Here is a 19,879-nt window from a genome sequence, read left to right as displayed (position 1 = left end):
CAGAAAAAATGCTTAGGCCTTTCAGCCAGGAGACACAGAGTTCCTTGCTACCTTTGCCATTTCTTCCTTCCAGGATATCTCCAGGCCTCAGTTTTTTCAGCTGTGTAATGGGCACAATAGTAATGTGAGAATCACCTGAACTATAATGCACAAAACAAGAGATTAAAAATTCTCACTTTTAAGGCTGGGCACAGTGGCTCACACCTGTAATCCCAGCATTTTGGGAAGCCGAGGCGGTGGATTACTTGGTCAGGAGTTTGAGACCAGCCTGGACAACATTTTGTCTCTACTGAAAATACAAAAATTATCTGGGCGCGGTGGTGCGCGCCTTAATCTCAGCTGCTCAGGAGACTGAGGCACAAGAATCACTTGAGACCAGGAGGTGGAGGTTGCAGTGAGCCAAGATTGTGCCACTGCACTCCAGCCTGGGCGATAGAGCGAGACCCTGCCATATTAAAAAAAAAAAAAAAAAAAAAAAAAAAAAATCAGTCATTTGGCATTCTCAACGTGAGTCCAGCACAGGAGCTGGCACGCCACATCATTGGAACCTCAGAACCACCTGGGGAGAGGGGGCTAGTAGTTTCCCCATTAAAAAAACTGAGGCTCAGGGGAATTGCCCCAGGCCATAAAGTGGTGTGGTACTTCATTGCACCCTAGGACTCCTAAGCCTGCCGGGCAACCTCCCGCAGACAGGAGAGTCGGGAACAGGTTTTTGCTGTGTTATTGGCTTCCTCACCAGGCTGGAAATGTGCTGAGGGCAGGGACACAGTGTTCCAGCCCCTAACATGGAAGGGACACATAGTGGTGTCCAGGAAAAGTTGGACCCAACACCACATTTCAAGGAAGGGAAAGCCACATCCAGAGAGACCCAAGGTTTTAGGGCCAGGAGAGACTGAACTGGGCCTGTCAGCCATGCCGGGACTGGCAGATGGGGAGAGCCTGTTTGGCGGTGCCTCCCGGCTCAGCTGTTTCCTCCTGTTCCTGCAGGTCTGCAGGGAACTGGCCAGGCAAGGGTGCAGGCCTGTTTCTCCTGGTGGTTGGTGCGTTGCAGCAGCAGCAGGAGCCAGGACTAAGGACAAGCGGGAGCTGGGAGCCCCAGGTAGGACTGAGTTCTCTTTAGGCAGATGGACGGTGCGCAGGCGTGGCCTTCCTCTCTGTCCTCCCTGTCCTTTGCTGTGGGACTGGATGGGGTTGGGCATGCATGCAGAGTCCTTGATCTGGTTGTGGGCCCTATGTGCCCAGGGGCCGCAGCCGTTTGCCCTGTCTATGGAGGGGCTCTCTGCTCATGAGGAACTTCCCGCCTGGAACCTGGCTCTGGCCCCGAATGCTCTCGCCTTGGAGCTCAGAGGCCTGGGGCCTACCATTAGTTTGGGGCAAGAAGTAGTAACACTTTTTTGGTCAGTTAGAGAGAGGGTGGCTCGTGGGCCAAGGATTGAGGGTGGATGTATCAGCTTTTCCTTGGCCCTGTATCTGCCTCAAACTGTCCTCATCGTCACACAAGGACACTGAAATTCCCCGTGGGCCCCACAGTGGGTTGGACACTGCGGGGGGATGGAATGGGGTCTTCAGCTCCAGGTACAGCTGAGCTGTCTTCCACACCCCAGGCCCCTCCATTTTCCCCACTTCTCTAGAGCCCGAGCAGGGCTCAGTCCCTCTCGTCAGCTTCCAGATTCAAGGGGAGCTAGGCAGAGTCTGGAACAATGCCGGGAAGGCTGCAGTCTCCCTGAAGAGCCTCAGAAAGCTGGAAATTCCTCGTTTTGGGGCAAGCCTTGCCTCCTTCAGCCCCATTACCATGAAAACATTGCTGTGGGTGACTCCATACTCACTCCAGGCTGGTGACTGGGTGACTGGGCCTCAGTGAGCAGGGTTCTGGTGGTGGGTATGGGTGCTAATGAAGCTGGAGCCTGGGAGTGACAGTGGGGGGATAGCAAAGACCGTCTTTCCTCCAGGAGTGCTCCCTGAGCAGACCCCCGCAGCCAACCCCACTGGCCGTTACACACTTATAGGTCTGTGAGTAGAGCCATAAGGGCTGGGCTTCCTGGGCCTGACTCTGGGTTAGGGGGCAGAAAGGAGGTCAGGGCCCTCACTCCTGGGGTAGGAGTTGGGGCAGAACAGTAGTCTTCACTGGGCCTTCTGTGTATTGGACCTATCCCTAAACCTGGTGTAGAGGAAGTGAAGTGCCTTTGGCTGTGTAGGGGCCTCTGCCACCGGAGTTCTGAAGAGCCAGCCCTTTCTGTCACTCAGCCTTGTTTTCTAAGGAGTTTGATTAGTCTTGGAGACAGCCCACGGTAAATCCTCAGACATCACCCGCCTGCTGCACAGACATATGCGTGCTCACACAGGGATATGGCAAGCCAGGCTGCAGTGGCCATGCACACCCACAGACTCATGAGTGCGTGCACCACCCATGTGGGCATGCAGGTACATAGGTGCTCACATGCAGCCACCCATGGCACACTCACGCACACACAGATGATCTCCCAGTTACCATTGGCATCCATGCACTCAAATGCCTTCCCACACATACCACACTGTGCCCATTCTGGGGTCAGGAAGGGGGTCCCTGGTCAGAGTCACATCCCAGCAAGGTTGCCTGCATCTGGCACCTGAGGGGGAAGTTCCAGGTGTGGCTGTGATCTCAGGGGGTTAAGGGGGGCTGGGCCACCCTGGTAGGTGGGCTCTGCCCATGCCTTCAGCGGCCGCCCTCCCACCTGGCCCCAGGCTCCAGGACGACCAGGGCTTGGCATGGGAGATGGGAGATACGAGTGCAGGGGAGAGGCGTGTCAGCTGTGCCAGCACCGTGTGCCTAGTGCCATGGCAGAGGAAGTAGGCTTTCTGGCCATGAGGCCAGTGTGCCCACAGTGGGTGGGGGTCCTATCACAACGCCTGTGTCCCCCACAGCGTCCATGGCTAGAGGGAGTGGAGTTGCTGGGCTCTAGGGACTGAGAGGTTGCCAGGGGCGGTCTGTTCACTTCCCAAAGGCTGGGCCTAGGGGAGAGGCCTGTCTGTCCGAGGCGTTTCCGGAGGCTCACTTCCTCTGGGCTGCCCAGGAAGTGGTTTTGGAGTGGGACTGACCAGCCCTCCGTCCGCGGCTCTACGCCTTGCTCCGCCCCTGCCTTGCCTGCCCAGGGGAGCAGCATCTGGCCACTGGGTTAGGCTGACTGACCAGGCTTTTCACTGCCAGGGCTGCCCAGGCTTTTTTGGGGGGCTCTAGGAGAAGGGCAGGGGCCAGGTCATGAAGTTCCCTGCAGTCTCCACAACTTTCTCGTCCCCACACCTTTCTTGCTCTGACCCTGTAAGCCGAGTCTCAAGAGCATCAGCTCTGGTAGGCATGGCCCCCTTGAGAGTGGTGATGGCTGGGCTGCATCTCAGTGACTAGGCAGCTCCCAGCAGCTCTATGAATGAGCCTGGGCAAGTGGCTTTGCCTCTCAGTGCCTCAGTTTCCCCGACAGATGAGATAATGATAGCATCCATCTTGATGAGGTTGAGCAGAAATGACAGATAACATATGCAAAGTAGCTAGCATTGTGCTTAGCACATTGTCAGAGTTGAATGAGTAGAAACTGTAGTTATGTAAAGCATTTAGTGCCCAGTTCATGGGAACTATTCAAAAAATAGCAAGTGGGACTGATGAGGGGGTACTATGATCTGATGGGCTGGGCACTGGCCCAGTGTTACATGGCCAGGTGCTATGGAGCCTGGCCGAGGAGCCAGGTCTCTGACTCCCTCAACCCCCTCAATTCTGCCTCCAGTGGCAGCACCCTACTGGTTCAATAGGTTCCATGTCTTCTGAAGAGAGGAGCTCCTGATGGAGCAGCTCCGCCCACTCGGCAGCCCAGCCCTTGCCTGCTCTTCTCCCCCTCACTCCCTTTCAAAGGGAGAAAATAGATCTCATGACAAATGGATGCAGGGAGGGGAAAGGCAGTCTGCAGCTGCCTGCTGCCCCCTCAGGGCTCCCCTTGGCGCTCTCCAGCTCTGGCCTCCTGCAGGACATTAGGCTGGGAGAATTGGCTGGGAATGAGGGGGTGGACGTAAGCCCTCCTGCCAGCCTGCTTACCCTTCAGACCCGTGGAGTCAGCCTTTGGGCTGGGGCAGGGAGTGGGCATCTGGTTATGATGGAGGCTAGAAGAGTAGGGGGAGCTAGAAAACCCCCTACATACACAGCAGCTGGGGGCAGGGCCCAGCCTGTCCCAGGGACATGAAGAAGGTCAGCACAGTCAGGGTTGGGCTGAGCATTGGCCTTCACTGTGTGGGACCCAGAGGCTAGGGGTGAGAAATGTTGAGGAGTGGTAAGGACAGTGATGCAAGCATCAGGAGCCTGAGGGCTGGAGAGCGAAAGATGAATAGGCCTGGGCGGGGAGTGTGGGTGAGGGTATCCTGAAGGCTCAGGAGCAGGACTTACGCGGGCATCAGACAGACCCTGATTGAATCCTTGCTCAATATTTCCTGGCTGTGCACCCTTGGAGCCAGGGACTGGACTGCTCCCCACTTTCCTCATCTGTGAAATGGGCAGATCAGGGAGTGTCCTGTGAGACATGAATGATGGGAAACAGCCACTGTGTGGGGGTGGGGTGAAGCAGGAAGACGGAACAGCAAGCCCAGAGGCTTCTAAGCGGGAAGGAACTGGCTGCTCCGGGAACTGAAAGGGGTCAGCGTGGCTGGGGCACAGGAGTGAGGGAAAGGCAGCTGCCTGAGAGGTCAGGGAGGTAACAGCGAGGGGTTGGGAAGCGGGGGTGGCGGGGACCAGGCTGCACGGAGCAGGCTGAGGGGAGGAGTCTGGGCTTGTCAGAGGGGCAATGGGAGGCACTGGGGGCTTGGGCAGGGGGTGACAAAATCCATCTGAAAAGCCCCGTCTGGTGACTGGAGCAGCGGGACCGTGGGTGCCAGGCTAGAGGATAGAGAGCAGTCAGAAGGCAGGTGCAGAGCCTGGGGATGGTGGTGGTGGGAGAAGAGAGGATTTGAGACTTGAGGACAGGCTGCAGCGGCAGACAGGATGGCCTTATTGTGTGGGGAGCAGGAGGAGCTGTCTGGCCTGAGCCACTGCATGAGCTCGTGCACTCCTAGTGGATGAGGAGTGCTGGGAGAGGAATGGTGGGGTACTGGTGTGGGCAGGCTTGAGCTCTTCTGGAGTCATTCATGTGGTGAAGCCAGGGAGGCAGGTGGGGCCACAAGCCTGAAGTTCAGGAGGGTCTGGGCCCAAAGTAGAGACAGGGAGCCTAAAGTCAGGATTGGGGCAGAGAGGGCTCAACAGGCCTTCTAAGGGGTTGGGGAGCGTTTGAGAGGCCCCAGGAACAGGACTGGGATGGCTGTCCCTCAAAGGTCCCTGCCAAGGCACCCAGGAGGGCAGGCTTGTGGTGGCTGAGCCGCTGTTTTCACAACAGCTCCGGAAGCTTTGGATCATGTCTATGGCCGTGTTGGGTAAACAGGCAGAGCACAGGAGGCAGTCGCCAAGGCCTGAGGCTGGATCAGATGTCTGCCGTGGTGTAGGTTGTGGGCTGAGGTTGTTGGGGTGGGAGGAGGATCTCAGGGTCCTCCAGTGTCAGGGATGGAGAAAGCTTAGAGGTCTCCATTGTTGAGATAGGGAGGCTGGAGTCCTGGGAGGGGCAGTAGCTGGCCAGCCTCTGCCAGTGGATTCATGCTGCCTGCCTCAGCCCGGTTCTACCTAGAGCCTCAGGCCAGAACAGGGCACTCTGTGGCTGGAGGGCTTAACAGAGCCTCTTTTCCCACCTATCCAAGGAAGTCTGGAAGACACCAGAGCACTTGGGCCAAGATCAAGGAGCACCTAGGCAGCAGATCTAAGCTAGACCTGTCTAGGTCCAAGCTCGCCGGTTCCTCTGTCAGCTGCCTGCTATGGGATGGCCCACCATGCAGGATGGTCCTGCCTCTCTCCCAGCTTTCTCAAGATCCCCAAAGTAGGAAAGCATCATGTGGACCCTGCCCAGATCCTGGGGATGGCTGGCAGAAGGCTTAGGTGGCCATCTTGGCTTCTTCCAAACACAAAACGATTGTTTCCAATGGTAAACAATCTGGAAAATCATGGAAACTCTGTGGGAGAAAGAAGGGCTAAGGAGTAAGGCTCTTGTATTGGGGGCTGATGGAGGAGCTGTTCCTACCTCCAAACACATACCCTCACCCCGTTGGAGGCCAGATGGACAGTTCTAGGACTAGAGCTGGAGGCTCTCTCCCCACTTCCCCCTGGGTCTGCCCCATTGGCTTTGTGGCTTTGGTTGAATTGCTCAACCTCTCTTTCGGTTTCTGCACAGTGAGCCTGGAGCTCATGGAACTTGTGCCTGGGGTGTCCAGCTTACTGCCCTACCAGCACAGGTTCAAGCCCTCCCCTCCCCCTGTGTGCCAGGCCTGTGACTGCCACCTGTGACTGTCAACCTCCACCACAGCCTCAGGTCCCTGCAGGCAGGTGGGCGGGCGGGCAGAGGCCTGCCCAGTGATGCGCCTGACCAACCCACTCCTTCCCTTACACACTTTTAGACTTTGCTCTGGACCAAGAGGGACTTTCTTCGCCTCCCTGGGTGGAAAGGCCCAGCCTAGCCTGACACCAGCTGCCCTTCTGCCCCTCCTCCATTCCCCAGCCATTGTGCCTGGGGGCTGCGGTGGAAAAAGCTAAATTTGGACTTTCATGGTACCAGACTAGTCAGGGATGTGGGGTCCTTCCAGGCCTGTATGTTTGTTTCTGTGTCTGCCTGGAGCATCTCTGTGCCAGTGTGTACATTACAGCTTGTGGCACCCCACGTGCATGTGGAGCCTATGTGGTTGGGTGTGGTCTGTGTGGGCCTGGGTGTCTGTTGAGATGTGAGAGCCAGTGAGGGGGTGTGTTTCTGTGTGTGTGTGTGTGTGCCCCTGAGTCATCATAGCAGTGTGTGTACGTACCTGTGGCTCCAGCTGTGTGCGTGTGTGTGTCTGATGTTGAGCGGGGCTCCCTGTGTGCTGTTTGGGTTGGCGGGTGTGCCTGTGTGTGCACACATGTGTGGTTATTCACGGAGAGACCCAGCTGCGTCCCCCACCCTGGCTCCTCACAGAGGTCCCTTGTCCTCACAGGATCTGGCTCTCTGGCTGTTGCCATGAAGGGGCCTTTATTCCTCTCTCAGGGGTACCTGGGGCACGCCCCTCTGACTGAGCCTAGGACTCCTCATATCCCAGGGCTGGCTGGTGACTTGAGGCCTGTGCCTGGTGGCTTCCTTCCAAGGAGGCCCTACCCCACACAAGCTGGCAGGGGTGGATATGAGCCGATGACAGCCAGGCTCCCAAGTCCTGCCCCTCTGACCCTTCCAGACCCTCTGGCAGGGCAGGTCATTGTGCTCCTGCTGACCTCTCAGATCAAAGGCCCCCAGCCAACAGGTCCGTGCAGCCTCCATTCTACTCCAGCCCCCATCACTCCCTACTACTCACTGCCTGCACTGCGCATCCTACAGAGGTCTTACCCTTCTCTGTAATCACATATTTATGTGACTGGCTCCCACCAGGCTGTAGGTCTATGGGCCTGGTGTGGCAGAGGTTACCAGTGGGAAAGCAGCTAGCTTCCTGAGAGGTGGGAAGAGTCCCCCAGGGCCAGCCTTCTGAGCTGCCTGGAAGGATCTGTGGGAATTCAGAAGGCCGTTCCAGCTGAGGGAACAACATCTGCAAAAACATGGGGGCTGGGAAATGAGACGCATGTTCACAGAGTAGCCAGAGCAGGGACTGAGGGAGAGAGCAGGACAGGGCCAGGGAGTGGGGAGCCTGGAAGGCCTGGAGAGGTCTGGGTTTTCTCCGGGGGCAGTGAGAGCCTAGGAGGTTCCCAGCTGTGGGAAGAATGGGTAGGGGAGGGACCAGAGGTGGTGACAGCAGGGAGGGAGCTGCGTAAGGGGAGGAGAGGCTACAGGCAGTGGTTGGTCTGTGTGGGGTGAGGGAGGGGCCCAGGAGGAGCCCTGGCTGGGCGATGAGCAGGTATGGGGAGCATCCCTTGCTCTGGCACTTGGCTGTGACCTGAGTCCATAGATCTGGTTCTTATCTCAGCACATGTGGAGGCTGGGGGATGGGCCCTGGTGGAGGAACCCTAAAGGGTCTTGCTAGCCCTTCCCCTCCCACCTCCTGTTCCTCTTGCTGAGCCCACTTCCTGGGTTGTGAAACCCGCATGGCCTCCTTGCCTTGTTTCCGATGGGAAGGCCATCTAAGCCACCAGCTGCCCAGCCCAGCTACCACCCACCTGCCTACCCAACCTGGCAGCTCCACCATGCCTGGCCCCCTTGCCCTGCCATGACTGCCAGGACCAGTCCCGCACCTTCCTGCTGATCACACTTCCTCTCACTGTCCTTCCTGCCCCTGCCTGGGCCTTGGTCTCCTCCGCCCTCCTTTATTCATCCACAAGGCTGTGGCAGGCTGCACTGTGGACTCCCCCAGGCAGAGTCTGCATCCTTAGGAGGGCCCCCACTTTGTGCCACCTGCCATGCAGTTGTGGCTTCCGTGACAGGTGTCAGGTGTGTGTGGGACAGGGCTGCAGTAGGTGGCATGGGGGACATCCCCTGCTCACCAGTAGTCTGTTCAAGGGAACTAGACCCCCCAATACCCACGAGGGGCTGCAACTGGTCTTTCATTACCCTTGCTTTGACTGACCTCAACGTGCCACCTCGTTTCTCCCTTAGACATTTCTGAGGCAGCCTCCCTCTGCTCTCACACACCTCCCCCCAGCAGCCTGATCAAGCCTCTTTCCTCCAGCCCAGCTTACTCCTCTGACCAACGGGCATCACGCTGTGGCCTGTGAGGCAGAATCGAACACCAGGGAAGGGATGGGGTGGAGGGGCCAGGCCGGATCTGGGAGCCAGGGGACCCTCACTGCACTACCTTGGCCTCAGTCTCCTCCTCTGTACAATGAGGAGATGGGCATGCCAGTCTCTGAAGACCTGTCTCTTGTAGAGAGATTGGCTTGTTAGGGTTTTTCACCTTTGACAAAACCATTATCCAACAAGTTAGCAAATGCATTCCTGTTCCTGCTGGCGCTCCTCAGGCCATGCCCCTCACCCCAGCCTCCTTTGCTGGTATACACCAGCACACGTGTGGATGTGCAGCACACATACTTGTCTGCTGGAGACAACCCGGAGTTCTGTGCCTGGGAGCTCCAAACCCAAGGTCGCTCTGATCACCTTGAGGCCAGCTTTGCCCGCTGCTGGGTACTGGCTGGGAACAGGTTTCCATTTGTCCCAGAGGAGGTGACCTGCCTTCTCTGGCCTGGCCTAGCTACCGCCTTTCCTTACCTCTGGGCTGCTGATTTGGGGCTCACATTCACTGGGGCTGGGATCCAGTGTGACCAAGCCTTCCCTAGGTTTTGTTTTTGTTTTATTTGTTTTTATTTTTTTTGAGACGGAGTGTCACTCTTACCCAGGCTGGAGTGCAGTGGCATGATCTTGGCTCACTGCAACCTCTCCCTCCCGGGTTCAAGCAATTCTTCTGCCTCAGCCACCAAAGTAGGTGGGATTACAGGTGCCTGCCACCACACCTGGCTAATTTTTGTATTTTAGTAGAGACGGGTTTTCACTTCTTGGCCAGGCTTGTCTCGAACTCCTGACCTCAGGTGATCTGCCCGCCTCGGCCTCCCAAAGTGTTGAAATTACAGGCGTGAGCCACCGTGCCTGGCCCTTCCCCAGGTTTTGGAAATGGAGGCTGGTCCAAGCGGCGAGGTCAGCGGGGAAGACCACTGGTCATGCATGGGGTACCTGTCTTTTGGAGCTCTTACCTCCCTGTTTTTTTTTGTCTTCGTGTGTGTTTGTGTGTGCTGTTCCTGGCACATTTATCCATCTCCACCTCTACCCTCCTCTCTCCACCTCTACCTTCTTGTCTCTCTTGGTCTCTTCTTCCCAACGTGGCTTACTGGAAAGGACCTGGGCTGCAACATCAGGCAGGCCTGGTTTATCCTTCCACCACTTACTGGCTGTGTAACCTTGGAAAGTTACATAGCTTCTCTGAGCTTTGGTTTCTTCATCAGTAAAATGCCCATCAGTAAAATCCCTTCTGGATCCGCATAGGGATAAAGTGAGCTAATGTAATTACAGAGGTAATCTGCGACATTGTCGGCCTCAGAAAAGGACTGTCTTTCTTGTATGTGGAGGAGCCGAGATTCATACCTAGACACTGACCCTTAGTCTGGTGCTCTCTGCTTCATAAAACCGCCTCTGCTGTAGGCTGGAGAAGCAGAATAGAGACTAGGAGCCCTTAGGCAGCTGGGAAAGGCCTGGCTGGCTCCAAGGAGCTTGTCCCCGTGGAGACTGTGTGGGTCCAGCTCCAGGCATCCCCTGGCCCTGCAGAGTGGCCATGAGTCTGGGCTGAGCCAGCAGTCTTCCTTTGGGGCCTCCGTGGGCTGGGTCCTATTTGCATGGGGGCTATAAATAGTCAGCACACCTTGCTTTTGTGCTGCTGCTTCACCCCCTCCTCCCTGCCATACACTCTGAGAGGTAGGGGGCAGACTCTGACTCTGCTGTGCAGAGCAGGGACTTGTGGCCCAGAGAGACCCAGGACCTCTCTCAGAGTCACACAGTGATGGAAGAAGATGTGGGGCTCTGGGTAGTACAAATAGGGGCAGAGGAGGTGGCAGAACCTGGCCAGAGCCCGTGCCCTGGTTTTAGTCCTAGGAGGTTGGGTCTGACCCTATGGTTACTGCTGGTTAGCCTTGGGGCAGCCCATGAAGACCATGGCTCCCCAGTTCTCATGGCGCTGCAGCCTGGCGGTGCAGGTTTAGGCTGGGGCCTGCTGTGGTTGTGGTTTTCCCTCCAGTGGCTTCTAACTGTGAGCAGCAGCTGCTCTGAGTGTGGCCTGAGAGAGCTGGAGGGCCATCCTCTGGTGGGAAGGTCCTGGGCTCTGCCTCACCCTCGTGGGGCTTCTCTGACCCACTGTCTCTTCCACCCTCCATGCAGTCCTGGGGTGGTCCCCACGCATACCTCCTGCTGGGCAGGCTGGGGGCAGGGGAAGCCATGGAGCCTATGGGCTGTCAGGGGTGGGCCCCAAGGGTTGGTGACTGGGAGGAGGACCTGGCTGGCGGATGTTGGAGCATCTGGTGCTCCTGAGTGAGTTGTATGTTCATGGAGACCTGATTTCCCTTTCTGAGCAGTGGGATCTGTAACCAAGGCTGTCTTCCCGGGCTGCTGGGCAGGGGGAATGGATGCGGTGGGGGATGCGAGTGCGCTTTGTAAACTGTGAAGGGAGGTGCACAGTGAGGGATGGATGCTGCAGTGAGAGGGGGTGACAGTGGTAAGAGGACCTCCCTCCCCAAGACCTGTTGGGTTGATTGTAGCCATGATCCTACATGAGTTTTCATTCTCACCACAACCCTGGGCCAAGAGACTCTTCCTCATCAGGAAATGGGAGGGCTGAGGCTCGGAAAGGCCAAGTGACCTGCACAGAGTCCACAGCCAAGGCAACGTTGGTGTCAGGGTGCAGCACCCAGGCAGTCTGGCCATCATTTTGCCACATTAGCTGCCCTGAGCCTCTCTCCTCTAGGAGTCCAGGCCACCTGCAACACACTTGCTCCTCCTTTATCTCTGCGCCCCTGTCCCCTCAACCCTCATCATCCTCCGAGGCACTCAGAAGTTGCTTACTGCTCCAGCTGGGTCTCCAGGTTTTCCTAACAGCAGAGCTGCATCTGCTGGATCAGGCCCTGGATGTGTGGACACAGACCTGCCAATCATTCCAGACCCAGGGAGTACTCACCTGGGTGCTGGATCTCTTGGACCCTCAGGGCCAAGCCAGGCAGCAAGAGGAGCAAGATGTCCGTCTTGCTTATGGGTTTGGGATGCTCAACCAGACTCCTGCATATGTGTGAGGCCAGGCCCACGTAGCTTGCTTTTCACTCCAATATTAACTGAGTGCCCACCATGTGCCACCCATTCCAATGGCTGCATATAATCGCATGCACCAGTAGACCCGTGCAACCTCACACACACCAATTCATGCATGCTGCAGCCTGGGGAGCAGTCAGCAGCAGCCCCCAGCTGGCCCTCTCTCTGTGGCCCACCAAGAGGTCATGGGCAGCTGGCCTGGCACACAGGCCACCTGCTGGTGTCAAGCTGAAGGCTTTGGGACTTGGGCACATGCATGAGCTTGCACACCCACTCTCACATCCACTGAGTAGGAGCCAAGGCCGAGCAGGGGATGTGGTGGGGTCTGCCCGCCTGGGTCCTGCTCTCTGCTCTGGCAGCTGCTGGCCTCAGAGGGCTACCTGGACTCACTGGGCTGGGCTGCAGGGTGAGGTCAGCATTTGCTGTGAGCTCATCTGAGCTAGGAGCTCCCAGCAGATCTGGCCGCTGCTCTGGCCACCTTGTACAGGAGCTGGAGGAAGTCATCTGGGGCTGGGCAGCTGTTGTGTGTGCATGCACACGTGTGTGTCTGAGTGAGCCCCTGTGTGCTGGCTTATGTTCAGGATGGAGTGAATACACGTGTGTGTGCACAAAATCGAGTGAGCGCTCCCTCAACCAAGGCTATGGAGCAGCCTTGTGGGGCCTGGGCAGAAGCCAGTGTGCACATAGGTGCTTACACACCTGAGTGTCCTTCACAAGTGGCAACCTGAGGAGCCCCTTGGGGTCACTTACTATAATGAACATTAACTTAGAGAATGGTGAGAAACCCAGGAGTGTGGGAGCTGCTGTGTGTGAATCTGCAAGGCACATTCAGCGTTACATTGAACATTAAAATACAGTTTGGGTTTTTTTTTTTCTGAGGCAGAGTCTCCCTCTGTTGCCCAGGCTGGAGTGCAATGGCGTAGTGTCAGCTCACTGCAATCTCTGCCTCCCAGGTTCAAGCCATTCTCCTGTCCTCAGCCTCCCAAATAGCTGGGATTACAGGCATGCGCCACCACACCAGGCTAGGTTTTGTATTTTTAGTAGAGACGGGGTTTCACCATGTTGGCCAGGCTGGTCTCAAACTCCTGAACTCAGGTGACCTGCCCGCCTTGGCCTCCCAAAGTGCTGAGATTACAGGCATGAGCCACCGCGCCTGGGCAGTTGGGTTTTTTTTTAAGAGATAGGGTCCCACTCTGCTGCCCATGCTGGAGTGCACTGGCACGATCATGGCTGCCTTGAACTGTTGGCCTCAAGTGATCCTCTTACCTTGGCCTCCTGAAGTACCAAGATTATGGGAGTGAGCCACCATGCCCACCTGTTTTATATTTGGGGAAATAATTAGTTTGAAGGTGCAGGCAACTTTCCAGGCAGGCGAGAGGCACTTGACCCCAAGGGATCAAGTTAGAAGGGTCAGGCACACTGATGTAGGCAGAGCCTCTGATTGCCCTGATCCCTGAACAAAGTGGGTGCCAAGTTAGTGGAATGTCAGCTTTTGGTTCTGATTCTGCCTTAGAATTTCAGTTTCCCATTTGAAAAGTGGGGGTGTTTATCTTGGCCCTGCTTGTCTGCCTGGGTGGTTATGAAGAAAAAACCCCAAACTTAGAAAATCACAAAGGGCTGCATGGGGCAGGATGGGAAAAAGAGGCGGCTCTGTCCTGTCCCCTTACCAGATAACAATGGCACATACCAGGTGCCTGGCATGGAGTAGGTGCCCAGCAGTAGGGTACTTAGGGAGGCACTGAGTGACTCCCCAAATGAATATCTTGGGGTGACAGATGCAAATGCCACCAGGGCCCAGGTAGGTTTTGAGGAGGAGTGAAGGGAGTGCCCTTGGCCTGGGGTAGATTGATGGAGGGCAGCCATCCCATTGCTAGTTGGCTGTTGCCCAGTGGGTCCAACGTCACATTTTCCAGTTTTACCAGAGACGCCACAAATCCAGACTTACATAAACCTCTCAATTTTTTTCTTTTCTTTTCTTTCTTTTTTTTTTTTTTGAGATAGAGTTTGGCTCTTGTCACCCAGACTGGAGTGTAGTGGTGCGATCTCGGCTCACTGCAACCTCGGCCTCCCGGGTTCAAGTGATTCTCCTGCCTCAGCCTCCCAGATAGCTGGGATTACGGGCATGCACCACCACACCCAGCTAATTTTCAGTAGAGGCGGCTTTTCATCATGTTGGTCAGGCTGGTCTCGAACTCCTGACCTCAGGCCATCTGCCTACCTTGGCCTCCCAAAGTGCTGGGATTACAGGCGTGAGCCACTGCACCCGGCAAACCTCTCAGTTTTTAACACTGGCAACTGAGACTAGTGTATATATGCACCATGTGGGCCAAATCCAATCGTGGGAGAGCCCTGGGGGAGTGGGTCCCTGAGTGCTGCCTGTGACTGTTCCCACTAGTCCTGCCCGGCCGCCTGGCCTCATCCCTCTGTGTGCACAGGCCCACTGCAGGCCCTGCCATGGCGCCATTCCTGCGCATCGCCTTCAACTCCTACGAGCTGGGCTCCCTGCAGGCTGAGGACGAGGCGAACCAGCCCTTCTGTGCCGTGAAGATGAAGGAGGCGCTTAGCACAGGTAGGCCTGGAGGCTGGACCCTGGAGAGGGGCTGGGAATCTGGGCCCAGCTGGAGGGACTGGAGGGGGCCTGGCCTTGTTCCCTACAACCTCTGAAGGATTCTGCTCTTCCTCATCCTTGGCTCCCTGCCCCGTTCAGCTATGAAGGCAGAGGCCACTGAGTCTCTATAGGGCTGCAAACATTGGCCAAATTGAGCCCTCCTTGGAAGGCTTGGAGTTTCTGGCTCGTCCTCCACTGGTTGTTTTACCCAACAATTTTTACATGTCCATCTGTGCCAGGGCCTGTGCTGGGCACTGAGGATACTGTCATGCTCCAGGACTGACCTGGCCCTGCCCTCATGGGGTTCATAGTCAGGTGGGGAAACCAGGCATGTCACAAAGCAGTGAGTCCTGCAATAGGGAAGCCCAGAGAAGGCACCCTCTGAACCTGAGGTCAGGGAGGACTTCCTGGAGGAAGCACATACCTCACACCATTCCCTCTTGCTTTTGCCCTGGCCTGGTGAACCCCTAGTTGTCCCTCAGGTCTCAGCTGAACTGTCCCTTCCTCTAGGAAATCTTCCCTGACCCTTAGGCTTGACCCTGTGGCCACTTGACCATAGGCAAGTCTAGCACTAGCAGCCTTACCCTCTTCAGTCTCATCACAGCTGTGACTTAACAGTTACTTGAGGAAGGAGTTGGTGCATTCGCCACCCAGGCCTGGGGATCCAGGAGGACAGGCCCCGGATGTAGCTTTTCTTTCAGCTGTGTTCCACACCTCGAATATTATGGCTGGCATGCAGGAGCTGTCAGCCCATGTTCCCTGAGTGAATGCATAAGGGCAGGCGACATTTAAATGGAGCTGGAGCAAGAGGGACACAGGAAGAGGGACCAGCAGGAACAAAGGCCTGGAGGGAGGACCTAGCAGGGTGCCTGAGACAGTTCTGTGCTCTAGAGGACACTGGGGGACCACAGCAGGCCCTCAGGGCAGAAGAGTCAGGCAGATTCTGCCAGGGGAAGGCCATGGAGATCCAGGAGGGAGGGACAGAGGGGCCCTGACCCAACCTTCCCTGCCTGGCCTTGTTGCAGAGCGTGGGAAAACACTGGTGCAGAAGAAACCGACCATGTATCCTGAGTGGAAGTCGACATTCGATGCCCACATCTATGAGGGTCGCGTCATCCAGATCGTGCTAATGCGGGCAGCCGAGGAGCCAGTGTCTGAGGTGACCGTGGGTGTGTCGGTGCTGGCCGAGCGCTGCAAGAAGAACAACGGCAAGGCTGAGTTCTGGGTGAGGGGCGCACGAGCCGCGCCGTGTGTGTGTGTGTGTGTGTGTGTGTGTGTGTGTGTGTGTGTGCGCGCACACGCCTGCATCAGTGTGTGGGCTCAGTTAGTGAGCACAGCTGAAGGGCACCAGGCCCTGTGCTGGCCACCAGTCCAGCCCTGTGGCCAATGTGGCCTAGGTGTGAATCCTGGCTCTGCAATTCACCAGATTCCCAGCCTCTCTGAGCTTCTGCTTCCACATCTGTTAAGGGAGGGCGCTACTAAATGTGCCTACCTCAGGGTCAGTTGTTCAAATGAAAGGAGCAGCTGGATGTACAGGGCTTATTGCAGAACCTGACACATAGCAGGTGCTGAAGACAGCCAACTTCCTTATTGTGACTACTTTTTCCTTTTTAATTTTGGAAAGGCAGGATATGCACATAGTAAAACATTTTTAACTGCACGAAAGGGTGTGTCCCTGCCCCAAAACCAGGCCACCAGGCCTCCTTCCCAGAGGCACCCATTATTCCAGTTCTTTTTGGAATCTTCGCATATATTCTAGACCTTGGCAGCCATTGAGGGGGCAACATAGTGACCTTTAACAGCAAGGAGGTGGGAGAAGGGGAGGCTTACGGTCTCATCTACTTACCTGCTGAAATGGAGACTCAGCACAAGCAAGTGGCCACCCAGCCATGTGCAGCTGTGTGTTCTGGGTGGCCACAGGATGCCAGCACTGGCAGAAGTCCCCTGGGGTTACATGTGGGATGTAACCAAGATGTCTCCACCACGAAAGGCCCTGTGACCACTGGAGACTCTGATCAGCCTCCTGCGAGGGGTGAGGGGGCTGGGATGGGAGAGAGGTTGACACAGGGCTGTACTGACCCTTGGCCAGTCAGGCAGAGACACAGAGGGGCCTCTGGCTATGCTGTCTCCACTCCCTCAAGGGAGGATATCAGTCACCAGGTCTGGGTCTTGGGGGAGGTGAGGGGGTAGAGGCTCAGGTCCCACCCTCAAGACTGTCCAGTCTGCATGAGGAGCCCTCGGCACAGACGGAGGGGCAGCGTGTGTGCACGAGGATGAGTGTGTCTGTCTCTCTCCACATGTGCACATGGGTGGGGGCCTCCATTCTAAGATCCTTGCTAAGGGGGCCGCCGTGGGTAGGGGTGGGGAATTTCCCTCCCGGCTCTGTTCCCCAGCTATGTGTCTGGGCTGGGTGTGGGCTGGACCCTTTCACTTCCCTAAATGTAATAATACCCCTGGGTACAGTGTGGGGGTGGGGCTCAGGGGTGGGGCTCAGGCAGGGCCCTGCCCACACTGGGCAGACAAGTGTCTGGCTAGGCCTTGGGGGGCTGCCTTGGCCTTGAGGGACCAGCCATGGGGGCGGGTTCTGAGTTTGGCCTGGCCCAGGCCGCCCTCACTGACCTTGTTCTCCCCTGGCCTCTGGCCCCCAACAGCTGGACCTGCAGCCTCAGGCCAAGGTGTTGATGTCTGTTCAGTATTTCCTGGAGGACGTGGGTAAGAACTCCCTGGGGATGGAGGGGGCTCCTTTGCCTGGTTCAGAGGCAGAGCCAGCACTGAGGTGTAGGGAAGCGGCTCCCTTCGGCAGACTGTCCAGGGCCACCCTGGGAGGGAGTGCAGGGGTGCCACCTCTCCCAGATACCAGGGCTGACTTCCCCACTCCATGGTCCCCAGATTGCAAACAGTCTATGCGCAGTGAGGACGAGGCCAAGTTCCCAACGATGAACCGCCGCGGAGCCATCAAACAGGCCAAAATCCACTACATCAAGAACCATGAGTTTATCGCCACCTTCTTTGGGCAACCCACCTTCTGTTCTGTGTGCAAAGACTTTGTCTGGTGAGAACTGGCCATGCCCACTGGTGGTGGTGCAGGGTAGTGGGGGCCGATCCCAGTCCCCACTCACTCACTTTGCCTGGGTTTTGCCTTTCAGGGGCCTCAACAAGCAAGGCTACAAATGCAGGCGTAAGTGTCTCCACAGGCCGGTTTGTACGTATGTACCCGTGTGTGCTCACGTGTGCCAGTGCCTGTGTGTGTGCCGGTGCCTGTGTGCGCTCAGAGAGTGTATGCACGTGAATTTTCCCAGTGTAGACACAGCAGCTGAGTTCAGTGAGTGCTGGGGCTGGCTTGCTGCTGCTCTGGAAAACCAGTTCTGCGCCTCTCTTCCCAGCTGCGTATTCAGTGACTGGGAGTTGGTGGATGGCAATTGGGCACAGTAGAGTATTCATCCAGAACCCAGCCCAGGCCATGCGCCAGGCCTCTTTTCCCTGGAGATGCAGTGATAGGACCTGTACTAGTGCACAGTGGCTGCATGTGCGTCTGTGTAGATGTGGGTGTCTCTGAGCACACAGGTGTGAGCGCACTCTCTCCCTGAGGGTGCATGCATGAGGCGCCGCAGGCTGGAGCCAGACTGCCTGGGTTTGAATCCTAGCTCTACCACTTCCTAGCTATAGGGCATTAGGCAAAGTTACTTAACCTCTCTGTGCCTCAGTTTCCTGATCTATAATTTTTTTTTTTTTTGAGACTGAGTCTCATTCTGTTGCCCAAGCTGGAGTGCAGTTGCGTGATCTCAGCTCACTGTAACCTCCCTCTCCTAGGTTCAAGCAATTCTCTTGCCTCAGCCTCCCGAGTAGCTGGGATTACAGGCGTGCACCACCATGCCTGGCTAGTTTTTGTATTTTTAGTAGAAATGGGGGTTTTGTCATGTTGGCCAGGCTGGTCTCGAACTCCTGACCTCAAGTGACGTACCCATCTCAGCCTCCCAAAGTGCTGGGGTTACAGGCGTGAGCTATTGTGCCTGGCCCTCATCTATAAATTAGATATAACTATAATGTATAATAGGGTCATTGTGAAGATCAAATGGAGTAAGATATGTAAGGCTGTATTTTAAGTGCCTTCCGCTGGCAGTCGTTCTGTGTAAGAAGTTTGTTATCATTATTACACGTGCTTTGTGTATATGTACAGGTGTCTGTTTTGGGGCGTGTCCGTGTGCATGTGTGAGAGAGGGCATTTAGGAGCTGTTTGCTATCCCAGGGCTTGGAAGAGGGAAAGAACTGCCCCCACTTCTCATATTGCGATGCCCCGTGCCCCCTAACTTCTGCCCACCTCCCTGCCCACTAGGACTCCTTCATTTCTAAGCCCCTGCAGATTGGCCTGTCCTCTCCACCCCGTCCTCTCCAGGCCCCTCCTTCGAGGGCTGGCGGGAGGAAGACTCAAGCGCTGGGCCTCTGTGGGGTGAGGGTGTGGGTGGTCAGGAGAACGGTGGCTTTGTGTAGAGGGCTGGACTGACCGGCAGGCACCAGCTCATAGACTCTGCCCCTCCCGGTGCCCTCCCTTCCCCCTTCTGGGCCTGTGCCTCTTCAAGAATGTAACGCCGCCATCCACAAGAAATGCATCGACAAGATCATCGGCAGATGCACTGGCACTGCGGCCAACAGCCGGGACACCATAGTGAGCCTGGGGCTGGGGCAGGGCTGGGATCGGGGGCTTAGCCACATGGGAGGGATTTACACCCTCTCCCTGCCCTCCGGGGATAGCTTACCCTCCCTCCCCATTTTTCTTAGTCTTTCCTTCCTCTCCCAGTGGAGCTTTCTTGGGATGTTGTGCCCAGGGTTGGGGGAGTGCTAGGGGCTGAAGAAGGGGCTGGAGCTGGCACTTGACCCTCAGCCTGTGATACCCCCACCCCCAGTTCCAGAAAGAACGCTTCAACATCGACATGCCGCACCGCTTCAAGGTTCACAACTACATGAGCCCCACCTTCTGTGACCACTGCGGCAGCCTGCTCTGGGGACTGGTGAAGCAAGGATTAAAGTGTGAAGGTGCGTGCCACCCCGCCCCTGGGCTGCAGGAGGGGCACTCCCAGCTGGTGCTGCTGTGAATTCCAGCCACCTGACACCGCCCTCGCTCCCTCACCTAGAGACGGGCACCTCATTCAGGGACCTGATGAGGGCGAGGCCTTGGTGGACCCTCCCCACTGGCCTGACTGGCTCTGCCACTTACCTGCTGTGTGACCACAGGTGGGTGGCTCCACCCCTCTGAGCCATTTGAAGGGGAAAAGCAGGACCTAGAGAGTCCCTATTAGGGGCCAGTGAGCAGAGGATGCTGAAGCCAGGCGTGGTGCACACCGGCAGGCGCCCAGACACGCCTCCACTGCCCTCTGCTTCACTTAGAGATGAGACAGAAGACCCTGGAGGGAAAGTGGCTTAAGTTGACCCAGATGTTCTTTGAAGGGTTTTCAATTAG

The 19,879-nt window shown here is 56.6% G+C and overlaps 1 protein-coding gene across 2 annotated transcripts in view; it reads left to right on the top strand.

Annotated features, from left to right (window-relative positions):
* The window catches only part of PRKCD (protein kinase C delta), a 31,411-nt gene that overhangs the window by 2,827 nt on the left and 8,705 nt on the right, over nt 1-19,879 (top strand). The window contains exons 2-9 of one of the 2 annotated variants that reach the window (XM_007984571.3): nt 988-1,099; nt 14,252-14,385; nt 15,450-15,649; nt 17,076-17,136; nt 17,314-17,476; nt 17,571-17,602; nt 19,002-19,087; nt 19,326-19,455. In XM_007984571.3, the coding sequence (XP_007982762.1) occupies nt 14,271-14,385; nt 15,450-15,649; nt 17,076-17,136; nt 17,314-17,476; nt 17,571-17,602; nt 19,002-19,087; nt 19,326-19,455 (787 nt within the window). In that variant the 5' untranslated portion in view covers nt 988-1,099; nt 14,252-14,270. The remainder of the gene's footprint in view (nt 1-987; nt 1,100-14,251; nt 14,386-15,449; nt 15,650-17,075; nt 17,137-17,313; nt 17,477-17,570; nt 17,603-19,001; nt 19,088-19,325; nt 19,456-19,879) is intronic. The other variant, XM_007984572.3, reaches the window with a different exon arrangement.

The sequence above is a fragment of the Chlorocebus sabaeus genome, chromosome 22, assembly GCF_047675955.1.
Source record: "Chlorocebus sabaeus isolate Y175 chromosome 22, mChlSab1.0.hap1, whole genome shotgun sequence".
Classification (NCBI taxonomy): domain Eukaryota; kingdom Metazoa; phylum Chordata; class Mammalia; order Primates; family Cercopithecidae; genus Chlorocebus; species Chlorocebus sabaeus.
This window is presented reverse-complemented; position numbering and strand designations above follow the sequence as displayed.